Genomic DNA, 22,181 nt, shown 5'->3' on the forward strand with positions numbered 1-22,181 from the left:
ACAAGGATAATACACACAGTGATGTCACAGTACAAGGATAATACACACAGTGATGTCACAGTACAGGGATAATACACACAGTGATGTCAAAGTACAAGGATAATACACACAGTGATGTCACAGTACAAGGATAATACACACAGTGATGTCACAGTACAGGGATAATACACACAGTGATGTCACAGTACAGGGATAATACACACAGTGATGTCACAGTACAGGGATAATGCACACAGTGATGTCACAGTACAGGGATAATATACATAGTGATGTCACATTACAGGGTTAATACATACACAGTGATGTCACAGTACAGGGATAATACACACAGTGATGTCACAGTACAGGGATAATACACACAATGTTGTCACAGTACAGGGATAATATACACAGGGAAGTCACAGTACAGGGATAATACACACAGTGATGTCACAGTACAAGGATAATACACACAGTGATGTCACAGTACAGGGATAATACACACAGTGATGTCACAGTACAGGGATAATACACACAGTGATGTCACAGTACAGGGATAATGCACACAGTGATGTCACAGTACAGGGATAATATACATAGTGATGTCACATTACAGGGTTAATACATACACAGTGATGTCACAGTACAGGGATAATACACACAGTGATGTCACAGTACAGGGATAATACACACAATGTTGTCACAGTACAGGGATAATATACACAGGGAAGTCACAGTACAGGGATAATACACACAGTGATGTCACAGTACAGGGATAATACACACAGTGATGTCACAGTACAGGGATAATACACACAATGATGTCACATTACAGGGATAATACGCACAGTGATGTCATAGTATAGAGAAAGCACACACATTGATGTCACAGTACAGGGATAATACACACAGTGATGTCACAATACAGGGATAATACACACAGTGATGTCACAGTGCAGGGATAATACACACAGTGATGTCACAGTACAGTGATAATACACAGTGATGTCACAGTACAGTGATAACACACAGTGATGTCACAGTACAGGGATAATACGCACAATGATGTCACAGTACAGGGATAATACACACAGTGATGTCACAGTACAGGGATAATACACACAGTGATGTCACAGTGCAGGGAAAATACACAAAGTGATGTCACAGTACAGGGATAATACACACAGTGATGTCACAGTACAGGGATAATACGCACAATGATTTCACAGTACAGGGATAATACACACAGTGATGTCACAGTACAGTGATAATACACAGTGATGTCACAGTACAGTGATAATACACAGTAATGTCACAGTACAGGGATAATACACACAGGGATGTTACAGTAAAGGGTCAATACGCACAGTGATGTCATAGTACAGGGATAATACACACAGTGATGTCACAGTACAGGGATAATACACACAGTGATGTCACAGTACAGGGATAATACACACAGTGATGTCACAGTACAGGGATAATACACAGTGATGTCACAGTACAGGGATAATACACACAGTGATGTCACAGTACAGGAATAATACTCAGTGATGTCACAGTACAGGGATAATACAAACAGTGATGTCACAGTACAGGAATAATACTCAGTGATGTCACAGTACAGGGATAATACACAGTGATGTCACAGTACAGAGATAATACACAGTGATGCCACAGTACAGGGATAATACACACAGTGATGCCACAGTACAGGGATAATACACACAGTGATGCCACAGTACAGGGATAATACACACAGTGATGCCACAGTACAGGGATAATACACAGTGATGCCACATAACCCGCTGAGTGGTGTTATAGTACATAACAGTATAGCGGCATAGTATATGAGACTCACAGTTGCTCAGTCATTGTACTATGTGAATGTAGAGCTGTTTGGCGCACTCCTGTAGACCGCAGATGTCCCTCAATAAGTTACAACTGAGAAGTTAAGATTAAGAAAGTCTCTACTTACTTCCAGCCTTATTGTTATCACATCTGAAGTGATTTAAACATATTTTTCTGTAAAAAAAAAAAAACTTTTAGTCTTTATATTTTTTCCTTTGTATGCAGAAAGAGTTTCGTTTTAGCTATTTATGGAAAATTGATGATCTGCATTGATCTTCTCAGTTGGACTGATAAATAATTCCTGTAAGTCTTCGCTATGCTCTTTTCTGTTATTTGATTTACTCGCCATTACGCTAATGGAACAAAAATTAAAAAAGAAAAAACACATTACAAAAAGAAAGACACAGTGGAATATTTTTTTCTTTCCTTTTTTTTCATTTGCCTTCACATCATAATGGCCTATTTTTCTTTATTCTGACTCGTTATATCATTGTATACCGAAAAGACATAAGTGAAACAAAAGTATTTCTTGCTTTTTAAAGGGGTACTCCGGTGGAAAACTTTTTTTTTTTTTTTTTTATCAACTGGTGCCAGAAAGTTAAACAGATTTGCAAATTATAGCTATAGGAAGAAAGCACTCCTTACGGCACTGCGGGTACTCCGCAATGGGAGATACCTGGATGTGGGTTTCTTATATTTGGTACTTGCTTAAAGGGGTATTCCAGGCAAAAACTTTTTTTTATATATTTCAACTGGCTCCGGAAAGTTAAACAGATTTGTAAATTACTTCTATTAAAAAATCTTAATCCTTCCAATAGTTATTAGCTTCTGAAGTTGAGTTGCTGTTTTCTGTCTAACTGCTTTCTGATGACTCACGTCCGAGAGCTGTGCAGTTCCTATGGGGATATTCTCCCATCATGCACAGCTCCCAGGATGTGACATCATCATTGAACAGTTAGACAGAAAACTTCAGAAGCTAATAACTATTGGAAGGATTAAGATTTTTTAATAGAAGTAATTTACAAATCTGTTTAACTTTCCGGAGCCAGTTGATATTTAAAAAAAAAGGTTTTGCCTGGAATACCCCTTTAAGAATGACTGGTGGGGCTCAGGCCAAAGAAATGTCCAGCAATATCTCATATGGCCGGACGAAGCACTTAAGTGTGCGAAACGGAGCTTGTTGCCCCTGTACCCCCCTGCTCTTCCCTGTATTGTCTCCCCCTTATATGTGAGTATTTTCGGCATGAATAAAGCCTGAAGAAAGAAACTTACTGGTGAATGGCCGGCTTTTTTCCTTTTTCTCTATTATACATATGAGATTTGTAAATTACTTGGGCTGTGCACAGATTATACTACTAAACAAAACCAAAGACAGGGTTACTGTATAGCATTTTGGCATATTGTAATGTGCTAGTACAGAAGTACAGCAGAGCTTTCTCATTGGGAGGTTGGTATTATAACATGCTTGTCTTCGAATATTCAGTCTTGTCCTTGCACATGTTGGAAACTATATTAGTCAGACTTAAATGGGGACGCCGGCAGAATTATTATTATTTTTTTTTTTTTAGGTCTTTTTAAGTCAACCAGTCCCAGAAAGATAAACAGATTTGTAAATTGCTTATATTAAAAAAAATCTATATCCTTCCAGTACTTATTAGTGATTGTAAACTACAGAGGAAGTTCTTTTCTTTTTACATTTCTTTTCTGTCTGTCCACAGTGCTCTCTGCTGACACCTCTGTCCGTGTCAGGAACTGTCCAGAGCAGGAGAAAATCCACATAGAAAACCTCTCCTGCTCTGGACAGTTCCTGATGAAAATCGGAAGGGTATGAAAACTTGCTTCCTTAGATTAAGACGCTTGCTCCAGGAGAGGTACTGAACAATTAAAATTTTATGTTGGCAACGCGTTTCGATCCTGAACTAGGATCTTTGTCAGGCCTGATGAAGATCGTAGTTCAGGATCGAAATGCGTTGCCAACATAACATTTTAATTGTTCAGTACCTCTCCTGGCGCAAGCGCCTTCATCTAGGGAAGCAAGTTCTCATACCCTTCCGATTTTCATCAATATACCGGACTGACGGTGTCATCTCCGGCACTTCCCTGTGGCAGCTGCCCCATACCTTGACTTTCCCAACGCTACTGTAAGTGTTGTTGTCAGGATCCGGGTTGGCGGAGGGTGAGGACACTGGAAGTGGATCCTCTGTACCAGAGAGGTGATGGCGTGGGCCGTACCAGGGGAACTGAGTCTAAGGGGTTACTGGTATTCACCAGAGCCCGCCGCAAAGCGGGATGGACTTGCTGCGACAGGTAACCCCCAGGTCGTTCCGCCCGGTAGCGACTCAACCTCTCTGGCGGCTGAGATGGCACAGTAGTCAGGGGCAACAGCAGAGATTCTGGAAACACAGGCAAGGACATACTGGAACGCTTTCACTAGGCACTAGGCAACAAGATCCGGCAGGGACAGGAAGGGGAAGTGATGTTTTATAGGAAAACAGTGATTGGACTAGATTGGGCCAGGCACCAATTAGTGGTGCGCTGGCCCTTTAAATTTCAGAGAGCCGGCGCGCGCGCGCCCTAGAGAGCGGGGCCGCGCGCGCTGGGCTGGGACAGAGGAAGGACGGAGCAGGTGAGAAGAGACATGGGATGCGATCCGTGAGCGGGCACGTCCCGTCCCGCGGATCGCATCCCCTCCGGTGACAGGGTAGCAGCACTCTCCGTCAGCAGCGCCGACCGGAGCGCTGCAAGCAGAGTAACGCCGCAAGCGCTCCGGGGAAGCAGGGGGACCCGGAGCGCTCGACGTTACAGTTGTGCTCTGAGCGCAACACCTAAGGGAAAGGAGCCTAATTTTACTACTGCTTCATTATACCCGAACGTCGTCACGAGGGGTGCTCCCTGCTGCCTTTTTTGTTTCTTTCATTTGCTGGACAGCTCCTGGCACAGACAGGGGTGTCAGCAGAGAGCACTGTGGACAAGACAAAAAAGAAATTCAAAAAGAAAAGAATTTCCTCTGTTTCATACAGCTGCTAAAAAGCACTGGAAGGATTAAGATTTTTTAATAGAAGTCATTTACAAATCTGTTTAACTTTCTGGCACCAGTTGATTTAAAAAAAAAATGTAAAAATTCCACCGGAGTACCCCTTTAAGGTATTACTTATACTTATCTCCCTGTGTGTTCTTTGATTTCGGCAGAAAGTTCGGCATATTCGTATTTTTCGCCCTATAGGACGCACCGGCGTATAAGACGCACCCAATTTATTTGAACCCAATAGTGGTCTTCAACCTGCGGACCTCCAGATGTTGCAAAACTACAACTCCCAGCATGCCCGGACAGCCGTTGGCTGTCCGGGCATGCTGGGAGTTGTAGTTTTGCAACATCTGGAGGTCCGCAGATTGAAGACCACTGCATAGGAGGTAATACTCACGTGTCCCCGCCGCTCTGGACCCGTCACCGCTGCTCTGGATGTCGCTCCATCGCTGTCGCCGTGTCCCCGTCGCTCCGGAACGTCTCTGCTGCCGGCCGGGTATCCTCGCTCTCCGTCGCCGTCATCACGTCGTTACGCACGCCGACGCACGTACGCGACGACGTGATGATGAGGAAGGAGAGCGCCTGCCATACAGGGGATCCCTGAACGGAGAAGACACCGAGGAGGCGGGTAAGGTCCCTCCCGGTGTCCTGTAAGCACTAACCCGGCTATTCAGTCGGGCTGTTCGGGACCGCCGTGGTGAAATCGCGGCGGTCCCGAACAGCCTGACTGAACAGCCGGGTTAGTGTCACTTTCCCTTCAGACGTGGCGGTCAGCTTTGATCGCCGCGTCTGAAGGGTTAAAACAGGGCATCACCGTGATCGGTGATGTCCTGTATTAGCCGCGGGTCCCGGCCGTTGATGGCCGCAGGGACCGCCGCTATAGGGGTGTATTCGCTGTATAAGACGCACCGACTTTTTCCCCCCAGTTTTGGGGAAGAAAAAGTGCGTCTTATACGGCGAAAAATACGGTATATACTGTGAAGTTTCTCCATTGGTATCTTGTTCCTTAGATATCATCGGGCTTATCTCAGTCTGGTCTCTCTCCTTTTAGTTCTTCTCTTTCTGATACTTACATTTGCTGCAGTCAGGGTTCCATTGTGCCGTACCTTGTGTATTTTCTACCAATATTCCTTATGCGTTGAGATTTGGATGGCATGCTTCATTCTCTTTAAAGGGGTACTCCCGTGGAAACCTTTTTTTTTTTTAAATCAGCTGGTGCCAGAAAGTTAAATAGATTTGTAAATTACTTCTACCGTGTTTCTCCGAAAATAGGACCGGGTCTTATATTAAATTTAGCCACAAAAAACACACTAGGGCCTATTTTCAGGGTAGGGCTTATTTATTTACAGTATGGCATGCACATTGAACGACTTGGCGGTTCCACTGTATTTACACACACATCCCCCCCATAATCAACATGTGATGGGCCCAGCTCTGCCCCCCAACGCCCCCCCCCCCCCCCGCCGGTTTATCAGCCCAGCACCCCACATCGGGGAACTAATCATTTGTCACCCGCGAGCGCAGCTACTCTCCCCCCCTGCAAATAATTGTCAGCCGCTGCGCTGTATCTATTCCTGTGCCCGGGCTGCAAATATTAAAAAACAAACTTTAACAGCCTATCATCGGCCGAGGCGGGACATCGCTGCGGCCGGTGATAGGCTGAAGGCTCTGAGATGTCCCAACACCAGGAAGTAGCAAGAACACCGGAGGGACCATGAGGCCGGTGCCTTAGCAATGGGGGAACGGAGGACGAAGGTAAGTTAAAGTTTGTTTTTTAATATTTGCAGCCCGGGCATTGTCTAGGTCAGTGGTCTTCAGCCTGCGGACCTCCAGGGGTAGGGCTTATATTGCAGCCCACCCCGATAATCCAGCTAGGGCCTATTTTTGGGGTAGGTACTATTTTCGGGGAAACACGGTATTAAAAAATCGCAATCCTTCCAGTACTTATTAGCTGCTGAATACTACAGAGGAAATGTTGTTCTTTTTGGAACACAGAGCTCTCTGCTGACATCACGAGCACAGTGTTCTCTGCTGACATCTCTGTCCATTTTAAGAACTGTCAAGAGTAGGAGAAAATCCCCATAGCAAACATATGCTGCTCTGGACAGTTCCTAAAATAGACCTAGATGTCAGCAGAGAGCACTGTGTTCCAAAAAGAAAACCATTTCCTCTGTAGTATTCAGCAGCTAATAAGTACTGGAAGGATTACGATTTTTTAATTCTTTGTGCTCAGATCTCTTTTTGGCTTCAGTGTCTAACACTGTCTTTCCCAACCAGGGTGCCTTCAGCTGTTGCAAAACTACAACTCCCAGCATGCCCGGACAGCCTAAGGCTGTCCAGGCATGCTGGGAGTTGTAGTTTTACAACTGCCCTGGTTGGGAAAAACTGGCCTAACACAATAAAGGGGTTCTCTGCTTTTAACAGTCTTTTGTCCCAGATGTAGCCATGGTTATTATTAGGGTGTTAACCTGATAACCTGATGCAGCTGTGTGTTTTGTTGGGATATCCTAATTAGTGATCCGCGGCATAAGCCATATTGGAATTCATGATATTTCGCGAATATTTGGATGAATATTCGTCCTATATTCGCGAATTTCGCATATTCGTTCACTTTCTTTTCCATGCGAAATTCGTAATAAAATTAGCAAAATGCGATTGCGCGATTATATCTTTCAACTAACTACTTTTCTATTGGTTGCTAGGGATGTTGCTAACCTCTGATAGCTGTATTTGCATCCTTCTCATTGGCCCACAAGCTAAAAGAAGGTAGGGATCAGTGTCCTCTGGAAGTGCCTATATTCGCATACTTTTCGCATGAAATTCGCATTCGCATATTCGCCTTCTTTGGACCACAAGCTGGAAGCAGGGAGGGATGATCACTTTTTATTTACACACAACACATCATTGTGATGTGTACTGAGAAAAAAACTGAAAAAAATTTAATAATATAAAAAAATATTCATCATAACGATATACAGTAATAACGAAGTGCCGATATTCACGAAAAAAAATATCTATTTGAATATCGTGCTCAACACTAATCCTAATGCACAGAATCCAAATAATTGAGGAGTAATAGTAAACCTAGGTTAATGTAACATATATTGCTGAACTACACTCCTGAAGTCTGGATAAATTAAAGGGGTACTCCCGTGGAAAACTTTTTTTTTTTTAAATCAACTGGTGCCAGAAAGTTAAACAGATTTGTAAATTACTTCTATTAAAAATCTTAATCCTTCCAGTACTTTTTAGGGGCTGTATACTACAGAAGAAATGCTTTTCTTTTTGGATTTCTCTGATGTCACAACCACAGTGCTCTCTGCTGACCTCTGCTGTCCATTTTTGGAACTGTCCAGAGCAGGAGAAAATCCCCATAGCAAACATACGCTGCTCTGGACAGCTCCTTAATTGGACAGCAGAGGTCAGCAGAGAGCACTGTGGTCGTGACATCAGACAAATCCAAAAAGAAAAGCATTTCCTCTGTAGTATACAGCCTATAAAATGTATAGGAAAGATTAAGATTTTTAAATAGAAGTAGTTTACAAATCTGTTTAACTTTCTGCCATCAGTTGATCTAAAAAAAAAAAAAGTTTTCAACCAGAGTACCCCTTTAACCTTATGTGCAAGGGATTAAGTTCTGAGCAGAGCCTTACCAGCAGTATCAGCTTTAGTTTTCAGGGGAACCAAGCAGTAAGTGTTCAATTCTTCTACAGCACAGGACGAAAGGAGCATTACACAGTATGCACTGAAATGACTCAGCTTTCTGTAAAAGTGATACCAGTGCTTGGTACTGTGTGCTGATTGCCCCTGGACTCACCACTGCCATTGGGTTTCAGTTGCTGCTTCATCCATTCAATGCCACCAGGCTTGGGATCCTCCTCTTCCTCAGCTGTGGATTCTGTTCCTTGTCTGGCCTCTAGGTTGCGCGTGTGTGCCCTTACTGCAATTTAAAGGGCAGGCACTTACACTCTAAATGAGTCCCTCACCTTTGCCTGTCTGACACTACCTATTTAAGGCTGTGTAGTTCTGCTATAGCATAGATATGTTGTTCCTCCTCTTCTATCCTGTATCTGACCTTTCCTTCCTTACCTGACATTGCCTCTGCCTGACCATTGTGTACGATGTTGACCCTCCTGTGTATAACAAAGTCCTGAGAAATAGCCGTCAGCACCACTCCCAGACTCACTTCACAGTTTCAGGATTACACAATGCAGGTCTGGGTGCTCCGCAGATCACTCGGTGCCCGTATCTAAAGCCCAGCATGCAAAGATTGTCTTACTAGAAGAAAATGACGACACAGCACTTAAGACTCTGCTCCGTCTTGCTGCTTTCATGCTGATAGCAGAGCGTACAACGCAGAATGCAGTACACCAACAACAGCGTTGTTGGTGTAGTGCATTCCTTGTTGGACGCCCTGCTATCTGCATTAGAGCAGCAAGATGGAGCAGAGTCTCAAGTGCCGTGTCATCATTTTCTTCTAGTAAGACCTCCTGTGTATAACCATGACCACTAACCCTGAACCTGTCTTGCCTATCATATCTGATCTGACGAAACTTAACACTAAACCGGTGCCACATACCACAACTCTTCTGTCTGGTCCTGACTCTGCTACCCAGAAACCAGTCCACTACTCACACCTGCTCCAGCCTCATCTTTGCCTGTGTCGCGGGTGTTTGTCACCAGGACTGTCTGGCTTGCTTGGCCAGATGCCCCCCATGGATGGATCTAACAGTTTTGTGGGATAGTGCCTTGGTATTTTTTTAGCAATAGAAATTCAGCTTCCACATCCTGGAGTGGTTTAAGCGGTGAAAAGTAAAATCTAGAGGGTACTCCTTAATTTGGCCAAACTGGTGGGGTAGCACAGTGGGTCCGCACTTAAGCTGTTACAGATGCTCTTTATAGTCACACTCAGATTTCTGGTTCCGGAATTTCGGTTATCTTATCTAAAACCTGAGACCAGAATGGGGTGCCTAGTTCTTGAAACAACCAAAATCCTTGCAACCTGTGACAGGAGGTCGAAATGTCCTTATTTCTCAGTGCAGCACCTATGAGGACCACATCCCTGTGCAGGTTCTCACAACTCATTACAATGGCAATAAGACCAATTTCATACGGGTGCCTACTCTCCATGTCCTACCATTATGGTACGTATCCTGTGCCCAGTCTTCCTTACCTTGCCCTTTGACAGCTCCTCTCCTTGGTAAACAATCTTTTTTGGACAACCACTTCCAATCTGTTGTGTGATGTTTGTAACTAAGCGTAATGACTTTCATTCCGAGCAAAAATCATGATGAATATAAATACAGAGCCATAATAACTTTTTTAAACTTATCAATTATTGTAAGACACTAATGCAAAACCCAACAAAATGCAGAACGGCCGTCGGCTTGCCTGATGGTATTCCCCTTTCCATAAACCACAACTTCTTTATCTTATTTGCTCTGTGCAGTGTTTGTTGCTGTATAGCATTGCTTCCTACAAAAAGTCTTCTATTTGACCTTAACAAGTATCGTTCATTGAATTGTTTCTTTTGACATGATCCTACCTATTGGCCTCCTGACACTTGTCTAATGACTTATCCATCATCATCTTGTCACTAGAATAGAAATAAACGCATGGCTCATCCACTGGTAAATTCATTTAGTATTGCATCTGGGATCCGCAGCATGAAGAGTCAGCACATCTCAGATACTGTGTTTGCCCAGTCATTTAAACAAGTTCATGGGATGAAAATGCTGAAAAGAACGTCTGTGGGGAGTTTAACTGAGAAACTAAGAACCTAAAGGTAAAGTTGTAGTCATTTTATCTTCATTGAAAAGTTTTAAAGTGAATCTCCACCTTTCATCATTATATTGTTTTTAGGTCTGGTGTCCTGTGATGATATATTTCTTAGTATATATATACAACAAATAGTAGAAAACAGCAGATTGCACTCACCCATCGGAGGTAAAACAGTTTCTTTATTCGATGCTTGTTAAAACATGTGGAGGTAGGGGTAGAGAGATGCGGTCAGCGTTAGCTGACTGACCGGCCTCGGCCGGTCAGTCAGCTAACGCTGACCGCATCTCTCTACCCCTACCTCCATATGTTTTTAACAAGCATTGAATAAAGAAATCGTTTTACCTCCAATGGGTGAGTGCAATCTGCTGTTTTCTACTATTTGTTGCATACAATATTTCTGGACTTATGATTGGCACCCCCAGGAGTGTTTCCTATCTCTGCGCCTCTCCACTCCACACAGCAGTTCATTAACCCCTGCTTACCTGCATTGGTGCCGGCCCTGTCTTTCTCAGCCATAGTCTTACTATATATAAAAGTAGCAGCCACCAAACCAACGCTCGGTGCTCTGTGCTATTAATGCACTTCCTTAACAACCTGTGTTATGAAAGATGCTCACATCTGTGGGTAGACTATCCAAAACCAATACTCTTAAGACGGCTATAAGTTTCCGGGTCAGCTCGCCCTTCTACTTTCCTTGACTCAGGCCTGATCAGTAATTTCAGTAGGGAAGCCAATGGCTCCCTAGCCATACCACTGCACACTGTTGTCACACACCAGCTTAACACACCTTGACTACCAGCCCACTGCCTCATCTGTAGCTGACAATCTGCAGTGGTCACACAGTCTACATGACCTCCAGTTTACCAACATTCTTCATGCTGGACTAGCAAATTGTACAGGTCAACTTAACTGTACAGATCTTGTACATTGAACCCCTTGGCGTCAAAACATACCTATGAGTATGAGACATTGTGGCAGAGCACAGTGTACGTGGCTATATCAACATAAGGCTCTTCCTGGGTCTAAGCTGATGCTAGGACCTCCCTAGCCTCAGATCTCTTTTTGGCTTCAGTGTCTAACACTGTCTTTCCCAACCAGGGTGCCTTCAGCTGTTGCAAAACTACAACTCCCAGCATGCCCGGACAGCCTAAGGCTGTCCAGGCATGCTGGGAGTTGTAGTTTTACAACTGCCCTGGTTGGGAAAAACTGGCCTAACACAATAAAGGGGTTCTCTGCTTTTAACAGTCTTTTGTCCCAGATGTAGCCATGGTTATTATTAGGGTGTTAACCTGATAACCTGATGCAGCTGTGTGTTTTGTTGGGATATCCTAATTAGTGATCCGCGGCATAAGCCATATTGGAATTCATGATATTTCGCGAATATTTGGATGAATATTCGTCCTATATTCGCGAATTTCGCATATTCGTTCACTTTCTTTTCCATGCGAAATTCGTAATAAAATTAGCAAAATGCGATTGCGCGATTATATCTTTCAACTAACTACTTTTCTATTGGTTGCTAGGGATGTTGCTAACCTCTGATAGCTGTATTTGCATCCTTCTCATTGGCCCACAAGCTAAAAGAAGGTAGGGATCAGTGTCCTCTGGAAGTGCCTATATTCGCATACTTTTCGCATGAAATTCGCATTCGCATATTCGCCTTCTTTGGACCACAAGCTGGAAGCAGGGAGGGATGATCACTTTTTATTTACACACAACACATCATTGTGATGTGTACTGAGAAAAAAACTGAAAAAAATTTAATAATATAAAAAAATATTCATCATAACGATATACAGTAATAACGAAGTGCCGATATTCACGAAAAAAAATATCTATTTGAATATCGTGCTCAACACTAATCCTAATGCACAGAATCCAAATAATTGAGGAGTAATAGTAAACCTAGGTTAATGTAACATATATTGCTGAACTACACTCCTGAAGTCTGGATAAATTAAAGGGGTACTCCCGTGGAAAACTTTTTTTTTTTTAAATCAACTGGTGCCAGAAAGTTAAACAGATTTGTAAATTACTTCTATTAAAAATCTTAATCCTTCCAGTACTTTTTAGGGGCTGTATACTACAGAAGAAATGCTTTTCTTTTTGGATTTCTCTGATGTCACAACCACAGTGCTCTCTGCTGACCTCTGCTGTCCATTTTTGGAACTGTCCAGAGCAGGAGAAAATCCCCATAGCAAACATACGCTGCTCTGGACAGCTCCTTAATTGGACAGCAGAGGTCAGCAGAGAGCACTGTGGTCGTGACATCAGACAAATCCAAAAAGAAAAGCATTTCCTCTGTAGTATACAGCCCATAAAATGTATAGGAAAGATTAAGATTTTTAAATAGAAGTAGTTTACAAATCTGTTTAACTTTCTGCCATCAGTTGATCTAAATAAAAAAAAAGTTTTCAACCAGAGTACCCCTTTAACCTTATGTGCAAGGGATTAAGTTCTGAGCAGAGCCTTACCAGCAGTATCAGCTTTAGTTTTCAGGGGAACCAAGCAGTAAGTGTTCAATTCTTCTACAGCACAGGACGAAAGGAGCATTACACAGTATGCACTGAAATGACTCAGCTTTCTGTAAAAGTGATACCAGTGCTTGGTACTGTGTGCTGATTGCCCCTGGACTCACCACTGCCATTGGGTTTCAGTTGCTGCTTCATCCATTCAATGCCACCAGGCTTGGGATCCTCCTCTTCCTCAGCTGTGGATTCTGTTCCTTGTCTGGCCTCTAGGTTGCGCGTGTGTGCCCTTACTGCAATTTAAAGGGCAGGCACTTACACTCTAAATGAGTCCCTCACCTTTGCCTGTCTGACACTACCTATTTAAGGCTGTGTAGTTCTGCTATAGCATAGATATGTTGTTCCTCCTCTTCTATCCTGTATCTGACCTTTCCTTCCTTACCTGACATTGCCTCTGCCTGACCATTGTGTACGATGTTGACCCTCCTGTGTATAACAAAGTCCTGAGAAATAGCCGTCAGCACCACTCCCAGACTCACTTCACAGTTTCAGGATTACACAATGCAGGTCTGGGTGCTCCGCAGATCACTCGGTGCCCGTATCTAAAGCCCAGCATGCAAAGATTGTCTTACTAGAAGAAAATGACGACACAGCACTTAAGACTCTGCTCCGTCTTGCTGCTTTCATGCTGATAGCAGAGCGTACAACGCAGAATGCAGTACACCAACAACAGCGTTGTTGGTGTAGTGCATTCCTTGTTGGACGCCCTGCTATCTGCATTAGAGCAGCAAGATGGAGCAGAGTCTCAAGTGCCGTGTCATCATTTTCTTCTAGTAAGACCTCCTGTGTATAACCATGACCACTAACCCTGAACCTGTCTTGCCTATCATATCTGATCTGACGAAACTTAACACTAAACCGGTGCCACATACCACAACTCTTCTGTCTGGTCCTGACTCTGCTACCCAGAAACCAGTCCACTACTCACACCTGCTCCAGCCTCATCTTTGCCTGTGTCGCGGGTGTTTGTCACCAGGACTGTCTGGCTTGCTTGGCCAGATGCCCCCCATGGATGGATCTAACAGTTTTGTGGGATAGTGCCTTGGTATTTTTTTAGCAATAGAAATTCAGCTTCCACATCCTGGAGTGGTTTAAGCGGTGAAAAGTAAAATCTAGAGGGTACTCCTTAATTTGGCCAAACTGGTGGGGTAGCACAGTGGGTCCGCACTTAAGCTGTTACAGATGCTCTTTATAGTCACACTCAGATTTCTGGTTCCGGAATTTCGGTTATCTTATCTAAAACCTGAGACCAGAATGGGGTGCCTAGTTCTTGAAACAACCAAAATCCTTGCAACCTGTGACAGGAGGTCGAAATGTCCTTATTTCTCAGTGCAGCACCTATGAGGACCACATCCCTGTGCAGGTTCTCACAACTCATTACAATGGCAATAAGACCAATTTCATACGGGTGCCTACTCTCCATGTCCTACCATTATGGTACGTATCCTGTGCCCAGTCTTCCTTACCTTGCCCTTTGACAGCTCCTCTCCTTGGTAAACAATCTTTTTTGGACAACCACTTCCAATCTGTTGTGTGATGTTTGTAACTAAGCGTAATGACTTTCATTCCGAGCAAAAATCATGATGAATATAAATACAGAGCCATAATAACTTTTTTAAACTTATCAATTATTGTAAGACACTAATGCAAAACCCAACAAAATGCAGAACGGCCGTCGGCTTGCCTGATGGTATTCCCCTTTCCATAAACCACAACTTCTTTATCTTATTTGCTCTGTGCAGTGTTTGTTGCTGTATAGCATTGCTTCCTACAAAAAGTCTTCTATTTGACCTTAACAAGTATCGTTCATTGAATTGTTTCTTTTGACATGATCCTACCTATTGGCCTCCTGACACTTGTCTAATGACTTATCCATCATCATCTTGTCACTAGAATAGAAATAAACGCATGGTTCATCCACTGGTAAATTCATTTAGTATTGCATCTGGGATCCGCAGCATGAAGAGTCAGCACATCTCAGATACTGTGTTTGCCCAGTCATTTAAACAAGTTCATGGGATGAAAATGCTGAAAAGCACGTCTGTGGGGAGTTTAACTGAGAAACTAAGAACCTAAAGGTAAAGTTGTAGTCATTTTATCTTCATTGAAAAGTTTTAAAGTGAATCTCCACCTTTCATCATTATATTGTTTTTAGGTCTGGTGTCCTGTGATGATATATTTCTTAGTATATATATACAACAAATAGTAGAAAACAGCAGATTGCACTCACCCATCGGAGGTAAAACAATTTCTTTATTCGATGCTTGTTAAAACATGTGGAGGTAGGGGTAGAGAGATGCGGTCAGCATTAGCTGACTGACCGGCCTCGGCCGGTCAGTCAGCTAACGCTGACCGCATCTCTCTACCCCTACCTCCATATGTTTTTAACAAGCATTGAATAAAGAAATCGTTTTACCTCCAATGGGTGAGTGCAATCTGCTGTTTTCTACTATTTGTTGCATACAATATTTCTGGACTTATGATTGGCACCCCCAGGAGTGTTTCCTATCTCTGCGCCTCTCCACTCCACACAGCAGTTCATTAACCCCTGCTTACCTGCATTGGTGCCGGCCCTGTCTTTCTCAGCCATAGTCTTACTATATATAAAAGTAGCAGCCACCAAACCAACGCTCGGTGCTCTGTGCTATTAATGCACTTCCTTAACAACCTGTGTTATGAAAGATGCTCACATCTGTGGGTAGACTATCCAAAACCAATACTCTTAAGACGGCTATAAGTTTCCGGGTCAGCTCGCCCTTCTACTTTCCTTGACTCAGGCCTGATCAGTAATTTCAGTAGGGAAGCCAATGGCTCCCTAGCCATACCACTGCACACTGTTGTCACACACCAGCTTAACACACCTTGACTACCAGCCCACTGCCTCATCTGTAGCTGACAATCTGCAGTGGTCACACAGTCTACATGACCTCCAGTTTACCAACATTCTTCATGCTGGACTAGCAAATTGTACAGGTCAACTTAACTGTACAGATCTTGTACATTGAACCCCTTGGCGTCAAAACATACCTATGAGTATGAGACATTGTGGCAGAGCACAGTGTACGTGGCTATATCAACATAAGGCTCTTCCTGGGTCTAAGCTGATGCTAGGACCTCCCTAGCCTAATCCAATCAGAAAAAAATGACCATACAAATGTCATATACACCTTCAATTTAGCAATAACTCCATTTAGACTCGTAAAAGTACAGTACACATTAGTATGGCAGTGTATTCAACTAGTAATCACACCTCCCAGAGGTCAAGTAACCTAGTGGGATGTCAGACATATTGGGCTAAGTCCAACATGTGAGACTCCATTTTGTCTCCAACAAGCCATCTTTCTATTAAAGGGGTACTCCGCCCCTAGACATCTTATCCCCTATCCAAAGGATAGGGGATAAGATGTCAGATCGCCGGGGTCCCGCTGCTGGGGACCCCAAGGATCGCTGCTGCAGCACACTGCTATCATTACTGCGCAGAGCGAGATAGCTCTGCACGTAATGATGGGCGATACAGGGGCCGGAGCATCGTTATGTCACGGCTCCGCCCCTCGTGACGTCACAGCCCGTCCCCGTCAATGCAAGTCTATGGGAAGGGGGCGTGGCGGTCGTCACGCCCCCTGCCACAGACTTGCATTAAGGGGACGGGCCGTGATGTCATGAGGGGCGGAGTCATGATGTCATGCTGCTCCGGCCCCTGTATCGCCCGTCATTACGCCCAGAGCAAACTCGCTCTGTGCAGTAATGATGGCGGGGTGCCGCAGCGGCGATCCCCGGGGTCCCCAGCAGTGGGACCGCAGCGATCTAACATCTTATCCCCTATCCTTTGGATAGAGGATAAGATGCCAGGGGCGGAGTACCCCTTTAAGTGTAAACTGCTTTATTCAAAGATTAGCTTTAAAATACATTAAATGGAGTTACTTGAAATATGCTGACGTAGATTCTAGCATGTTCCCAATTCTACAATAACAAAAGGCCGATAATGAGAAAGTTCCAAAACAGTCTAAAGGTTATGGCCAAATCTCACAGTAAATGAGACCAGGTGGCCGCTATCATCTAACAAAGCCAAAATATATAACACTTGTTGACATACTGGACCCATGGCTCAATTATATCTGTGTGATCACTGGTACTTTTCCTGTAGATATGTACTGCATAGCGTCATCTGCAGGGGAATTTGCACAGTGCTGTCACAGGGGGCCTTCCTCTGTCCTGGGGAAGCCATTTATACCCATTGATTAAGAAGTCTGTACCACGGGATCTACTTGATTGACAGCAAGAGATCATAAAAGCATCTGGGGACAGGAAGTAAGGGCGGTTGATGGGAACAGAGGACACCAGAAGATGTCATGAGGTGGTAAGACGGTTCTACCCGCCCCACGGGGGCCGCATGCCAAGATGAGGGCCCTGAGAGACCGTTCCAAGTGCTGCTGTGTGTCATGGAAAGATACCCGATAACATTACAGTCACATGTTATATCTTTTCCGCTTTTCTTTGTTTCTATATACAATAGCTACTTTGTTACATGCAACTGGTAACAACAAGTTAACCCCTTAACGACGCAGGACGTATATTTACGTCCTGCGCCGGCTCCCGCGATATGAAGCGGGATCGCGTCGCGATCCTGCATCATATCGCTTCGGTCCCGGCGCTCATCAACGGCCAGGAGCCGCGGCTAATACCACACATCGACGATCGCGGTGATGTGCGGTATTAACCCTTTAGAAGTGGCGGTCAAAGCTGACCGCCGCTTCTAAAGTGAAACTGAAAGTATCCCGGCTGCTCAGTCGGGCTGTTCGGGACCGTCGCGGTGAAATGGCGGCGTCCCGAACAGCTGATCGGACACCGGGAGGGCCCTTACCTGCCTCCCCGGTGTCCGATCGACGAATGAATGCTCCGTGCCTGAGATCCAGGCAGGAGCAGTCAAGCGCCGATAATGCTAATCACAGGCGTGTTAATACACGCCAGCGATCAGCATAGGAGATCAGTGTGTGCAGTGTTATAGGTCCCTATGGGACCTATAACACTGCAAAATATTTTTTTTAAAAAAAGTGTTAATAAAGGTCATTTAACCCCTTCCCTAATAAAAGTTTGAATCACCCCCCTTTTCCCATAAAAAATAAAACAGTGTAAAAAAAAAAATAAATAAACATATGTGGTATCGCCGCGTCCGTAAATGTCCCAACTATAAAAATATATCATTAATTAAACCGCGCGGTCAATGGCGTACGCGCAAAAAAATTCCAAAGTCCAAAAAAGCGTATTTTGGTCACTTTTTATACCATTAAAAAAATGAATAAAAAGTGATCAAAAAGTCCGATCAAAACAAAATCATACCGATAAAAACTTCAGATCACGGCGCAAAAAATGAGTCCTCATACCGCCCTGTACGTGGAAAAATAAAAAAGTTATAGGGGTCAGAATATAACATTTTTAAACGTATAAATTTTCCTGCATGTAGTTATGATTTTTTCCAGAAGTGCGACAAAATCAAACCTATATAAGTAAGGTATCATTTTAACCGTATGGACCTACAGAATAATGATAAGGTGTAATTTTTACCGAAATATGCACTGTGTAGAAACGGAAGCCCCCAAAAGTTACAAAATGGTGTTTTTTTTTTCGATTTTGTCGCACAATGATTTTTTTTTCCATTTTGCCGTGCATTTTTGGGTAAAATGACTAATGTCACTGCAAAATAGAATTGGCCACGCAAAAAATAAGCCATAATATGGATTTTTAGGTGGAAAATTGAAAGGGTTATGATTTTTAAAAGGTAAGGAGGAAAAAACGAAAGTGCAAAAACGGAAAAACCCTGAGTCCTTAAGGGGTTAAAGGGGTACTCCGGTGGAAAACTTTTTATTTATTTAAATCAACTGGTGGCAGAAAGTTAAACAGATTTGTAAATTAAGTCTATTAAAAAATCTTAATCCTTCCACTACTTATTAGCTTCTAAATACTACAGAGGAAATTCATTTCTTTTTGGAACACAGAGCTCTCTGCTGACATCTCTGTCTATTTTAGGAACTGTCCAGAGCAGCATATGTTTGCTATGGGGATTTTCTCCTACTCTGGACAGTTCTTAAAATGGACAAAGATGTCAGCAGAGAGCACTGTGATCGTGATGTCAGCAGAGAGCACTGTGTTCGTGATGTCAGCAGAAAGCTCTGTGTTCCAAAAAGAAAAGAATTTCCTCTGTAGTATTCAGCAGCTAATAAGAAATGGAAGGATTAAGATTTTCTATTAGTAATTTACAAACCTGAATTCGGGTAGAAAAACAGACATGGTGCACATCTACAATCTTGTATAATGATCTGGTTGCTTCTCAGCATAATATCAAAAACTAACAGGTTGTTAGTATACATTTTTGATCAAAAAGTACAAGCCCACTCGCCACGTCAAGGCCACCTATCCAGAGTCAGGTCCCTAACGTCCCTAGCATAAAATGGAGCAGCACCGGGCGGCGACCACCACCTGTGGGCATTGGCGTTGCGGCGGTGGTGGTCGCCGCCCGGTGCTGCGCCATTTTATGCTAGGGACGTTAGGGACCCACTCTGGATAGGTGGCCTTGACGTGGCGAGTGGGCTTGTACTTTTTGATCAAAAATGTATACTAACAACCTGTTAGTTTTTGATATTATGCTGAGAAGCAATCAGATCATTATACAAGATTGTAGATGTGCACCATGTCTGTTTTTCTACCCGAATTTACAAACCTGTTTAACTTTCTGCCACCAGTTGATTTAAAAATAAAAAGTTTTCCACCGAAGTACCCCTTTAACTTCTTAGATGGTAAGAATCTAAGTAATCTAAGAGTTAAGACGTGGATGTCATTGCGGCAATTGAGATAGTGAATAGATCTATTAAATCTCCAGGTGAGATTGTGGTAGGTTTTAGTATATAGCGATCATCCAACTTTCTTCTTCAGAGAAAGGGTGCATGGCCTATACGTATCAATGCATCAACATAAGTGCACATTTAGCATAGTTGCCGATCCTTCGCTACTTTATTTGTCATAAATAAGAATATATCCACGGAGTTCCTGATAGGAGCGCCTGTCAAATTTAGTTCCATTAGATATATATATATATATATATATATATATATATATATATATATATATATAAAATGCTGTATCTAAATTGTTGTACCGGTTGTGTATGGCTTGGCAGATGGGCTTGTGATAACGATTACATCACTTATATCCCCCAATAGTGATAACGATTGTGTCTCTTGTATTTCCTATAACTAAAGAGTAGGGGGGATGTACGTTCTGTATTCATCTTGGTATAATATTCTCTCGTGGAGTGATGCCCTAGATTTGATTTGCTGACCGTGTTGTGACTTACCGTATTTTTCGCCGTATAAGACGCACTTTTTCTTCCCCAAAACTGGGGGGGGGAAGATGGTGCGTCTTATACGGCAAATACACACCTATCGCGGCGGTCCTTGCGGCCATCAACGTACGGGACCCGCAGCTAATACAGGACATCACCGATCGCGGCGATGCCCCGTATTAACCCTTCAGACGCGGCGATCAAAGCTGACCGCCGCGTTTGAAGGGAACGTGACACTAACCCGGCTGTTCGGGACCACCGCGGTGAAATCGCGGCATCCAGAACAGCTTACAGGACACTGGGAGGGACCTTACCTGCCTCCTCGGTGTCTGCTCCGTGCCGGGATCCCCTGCATGGCCGGCGCTCTCCTTCGACGTCATCACGTCGTCGCGCACGCCGTTCCATCATCCAATAGGAGCGCCGTGTGTAGCGACGTCATGATGGTGACGTGATGATGGTGACGTGATGACGGCGACGGAGAGCGTGGATCCCGGGGAAGACGACGTCCGGAGCATTGGGGACACCCCCCCCCCGGGGACGCGGCGACAGCGATGGAGGGCGACATCCAGGGCAGCGTTGACGAGTGGTGACAGGTCCGTAGCGGCGGGGACACGTGAGTACTACCTCCTATACCAGTGGTCTTCAACCTGCGGACCTCCAGATGTTGCAAAACTACAACTTCCAGCATGCCCGGACAGCCAACGGCTGTCCGGGCATGCTGGGAGTTGTAGTTTTGCAACATCTAGAGGTCCGCAGGTTGAAGATCACTGTTGGGTTCAGAATCTTTTTTTTTCTAGATTTTGCACCTTTAAAATTGGGTGCGTCTTATATGCCGGTGCGTCCTATAGGGCGAAAAATACGGTATGTGTGTACACAGTCACTTGTAACTACTGTAATTCTGTAGCCTCTATATAGCTACAATCTGCATTAGCTTAACGTGCTTCTATATATATATGTTCTATACATTTCTTAGTTTACATGCTTTATATATGTAGTCATTGCACTTATATATTAAATAACGCTTAAATAATGTCCTATATGTGTCATATTGATTGATGCATATATGTATAACCTTTGTCTTTATATACTCATTTTGTTTATTGCTCATAACCAATAAATCTGTATAAGTTAATAATACCTGTGTGTTATTTCATGATATTGCAAAACATACCGCCATAGCGTAAATCAATGAGCTTTTAAAAGTTCTGGGTAAATAGCCAGGCCCAGAGATATGAATTGCGTTATAGATATTTTTGCAATTCATAAGATCACATATATTAAAATTACTGGTGAATGCAGGTCATGATGTCACAATGATGTACTGACTGCGGGATAGACACAACATTCACATGGGGGTCATTCTATGGGGGGAACTAATCCTATATTCAGGGAGTTGCCCACAGGGATGATATACATATGAATAGTGGTCTCACCATGGATAATCTCCTCCCACAAATTTAAGGAGGTCCGCACGTGGGTCACCATCGTGTGTGATCAATCAGACTGACATATTTGGTAGGTTCTACAGAGATCAGATAATACTGACATTATTTGGTAGGTCCCACCGTAGATCATATCAATAATACTGACAGGGAGTAAATAAAAAAAGATTTAAAAGTTTAAAAAACCTCCCAAGTATCACTTGATAATTGATATTGTCATTTTTGTAAGTCCGCACTTC

At 43.5% G+C, this 22,181-nt stretch overlaps 1 protein-coding gene across 13 annotated transcripts in view; it reads left to right on the top strand.

Annotated features, from left to right (window-relative positions):
- Positions 1–22,181, top strand: part of MALRD1 (MAM and LDL receptor class A domain containing 1) — a 551,665-nt gene that overhangs the window by 509,939 nt on the left and 19,545 nt on the right. The window contains exon 39 of one of the 13 annotated variants that reach the window (XM_056519245.1): positions 10,456–10,504. The exons of the other annotated variants lie outside the window; for them this stretch is intronic. Within the exon in view, the coding sequence (XP_056375220.1) occupies positions 10,456–10,489 (34 nt within the window). The 3' untranslated portion in view covers positions 10,490–10,504. Of the gene's footprint in view, positions 1–10,455; positions 10,505–22,181 lie in introns of those variants that run through there. 13 annotated transcript variants of the gene reach the window in all.

This window comes from Hyla sarda, chromosome 5, assembly GCF_029499605.1.
Source record: "Hyla sarda isolate aHylSar1 chromosome 5, aHylSar1.hap1, whole genome shotgun sequence".
Classification (NCBI taxonomy): domain Eukaryota; kingdom Metazoa; phylum Chordata; class Amphibia; order Anura; family Hylidae; genus Hyla; species Hyla sarda.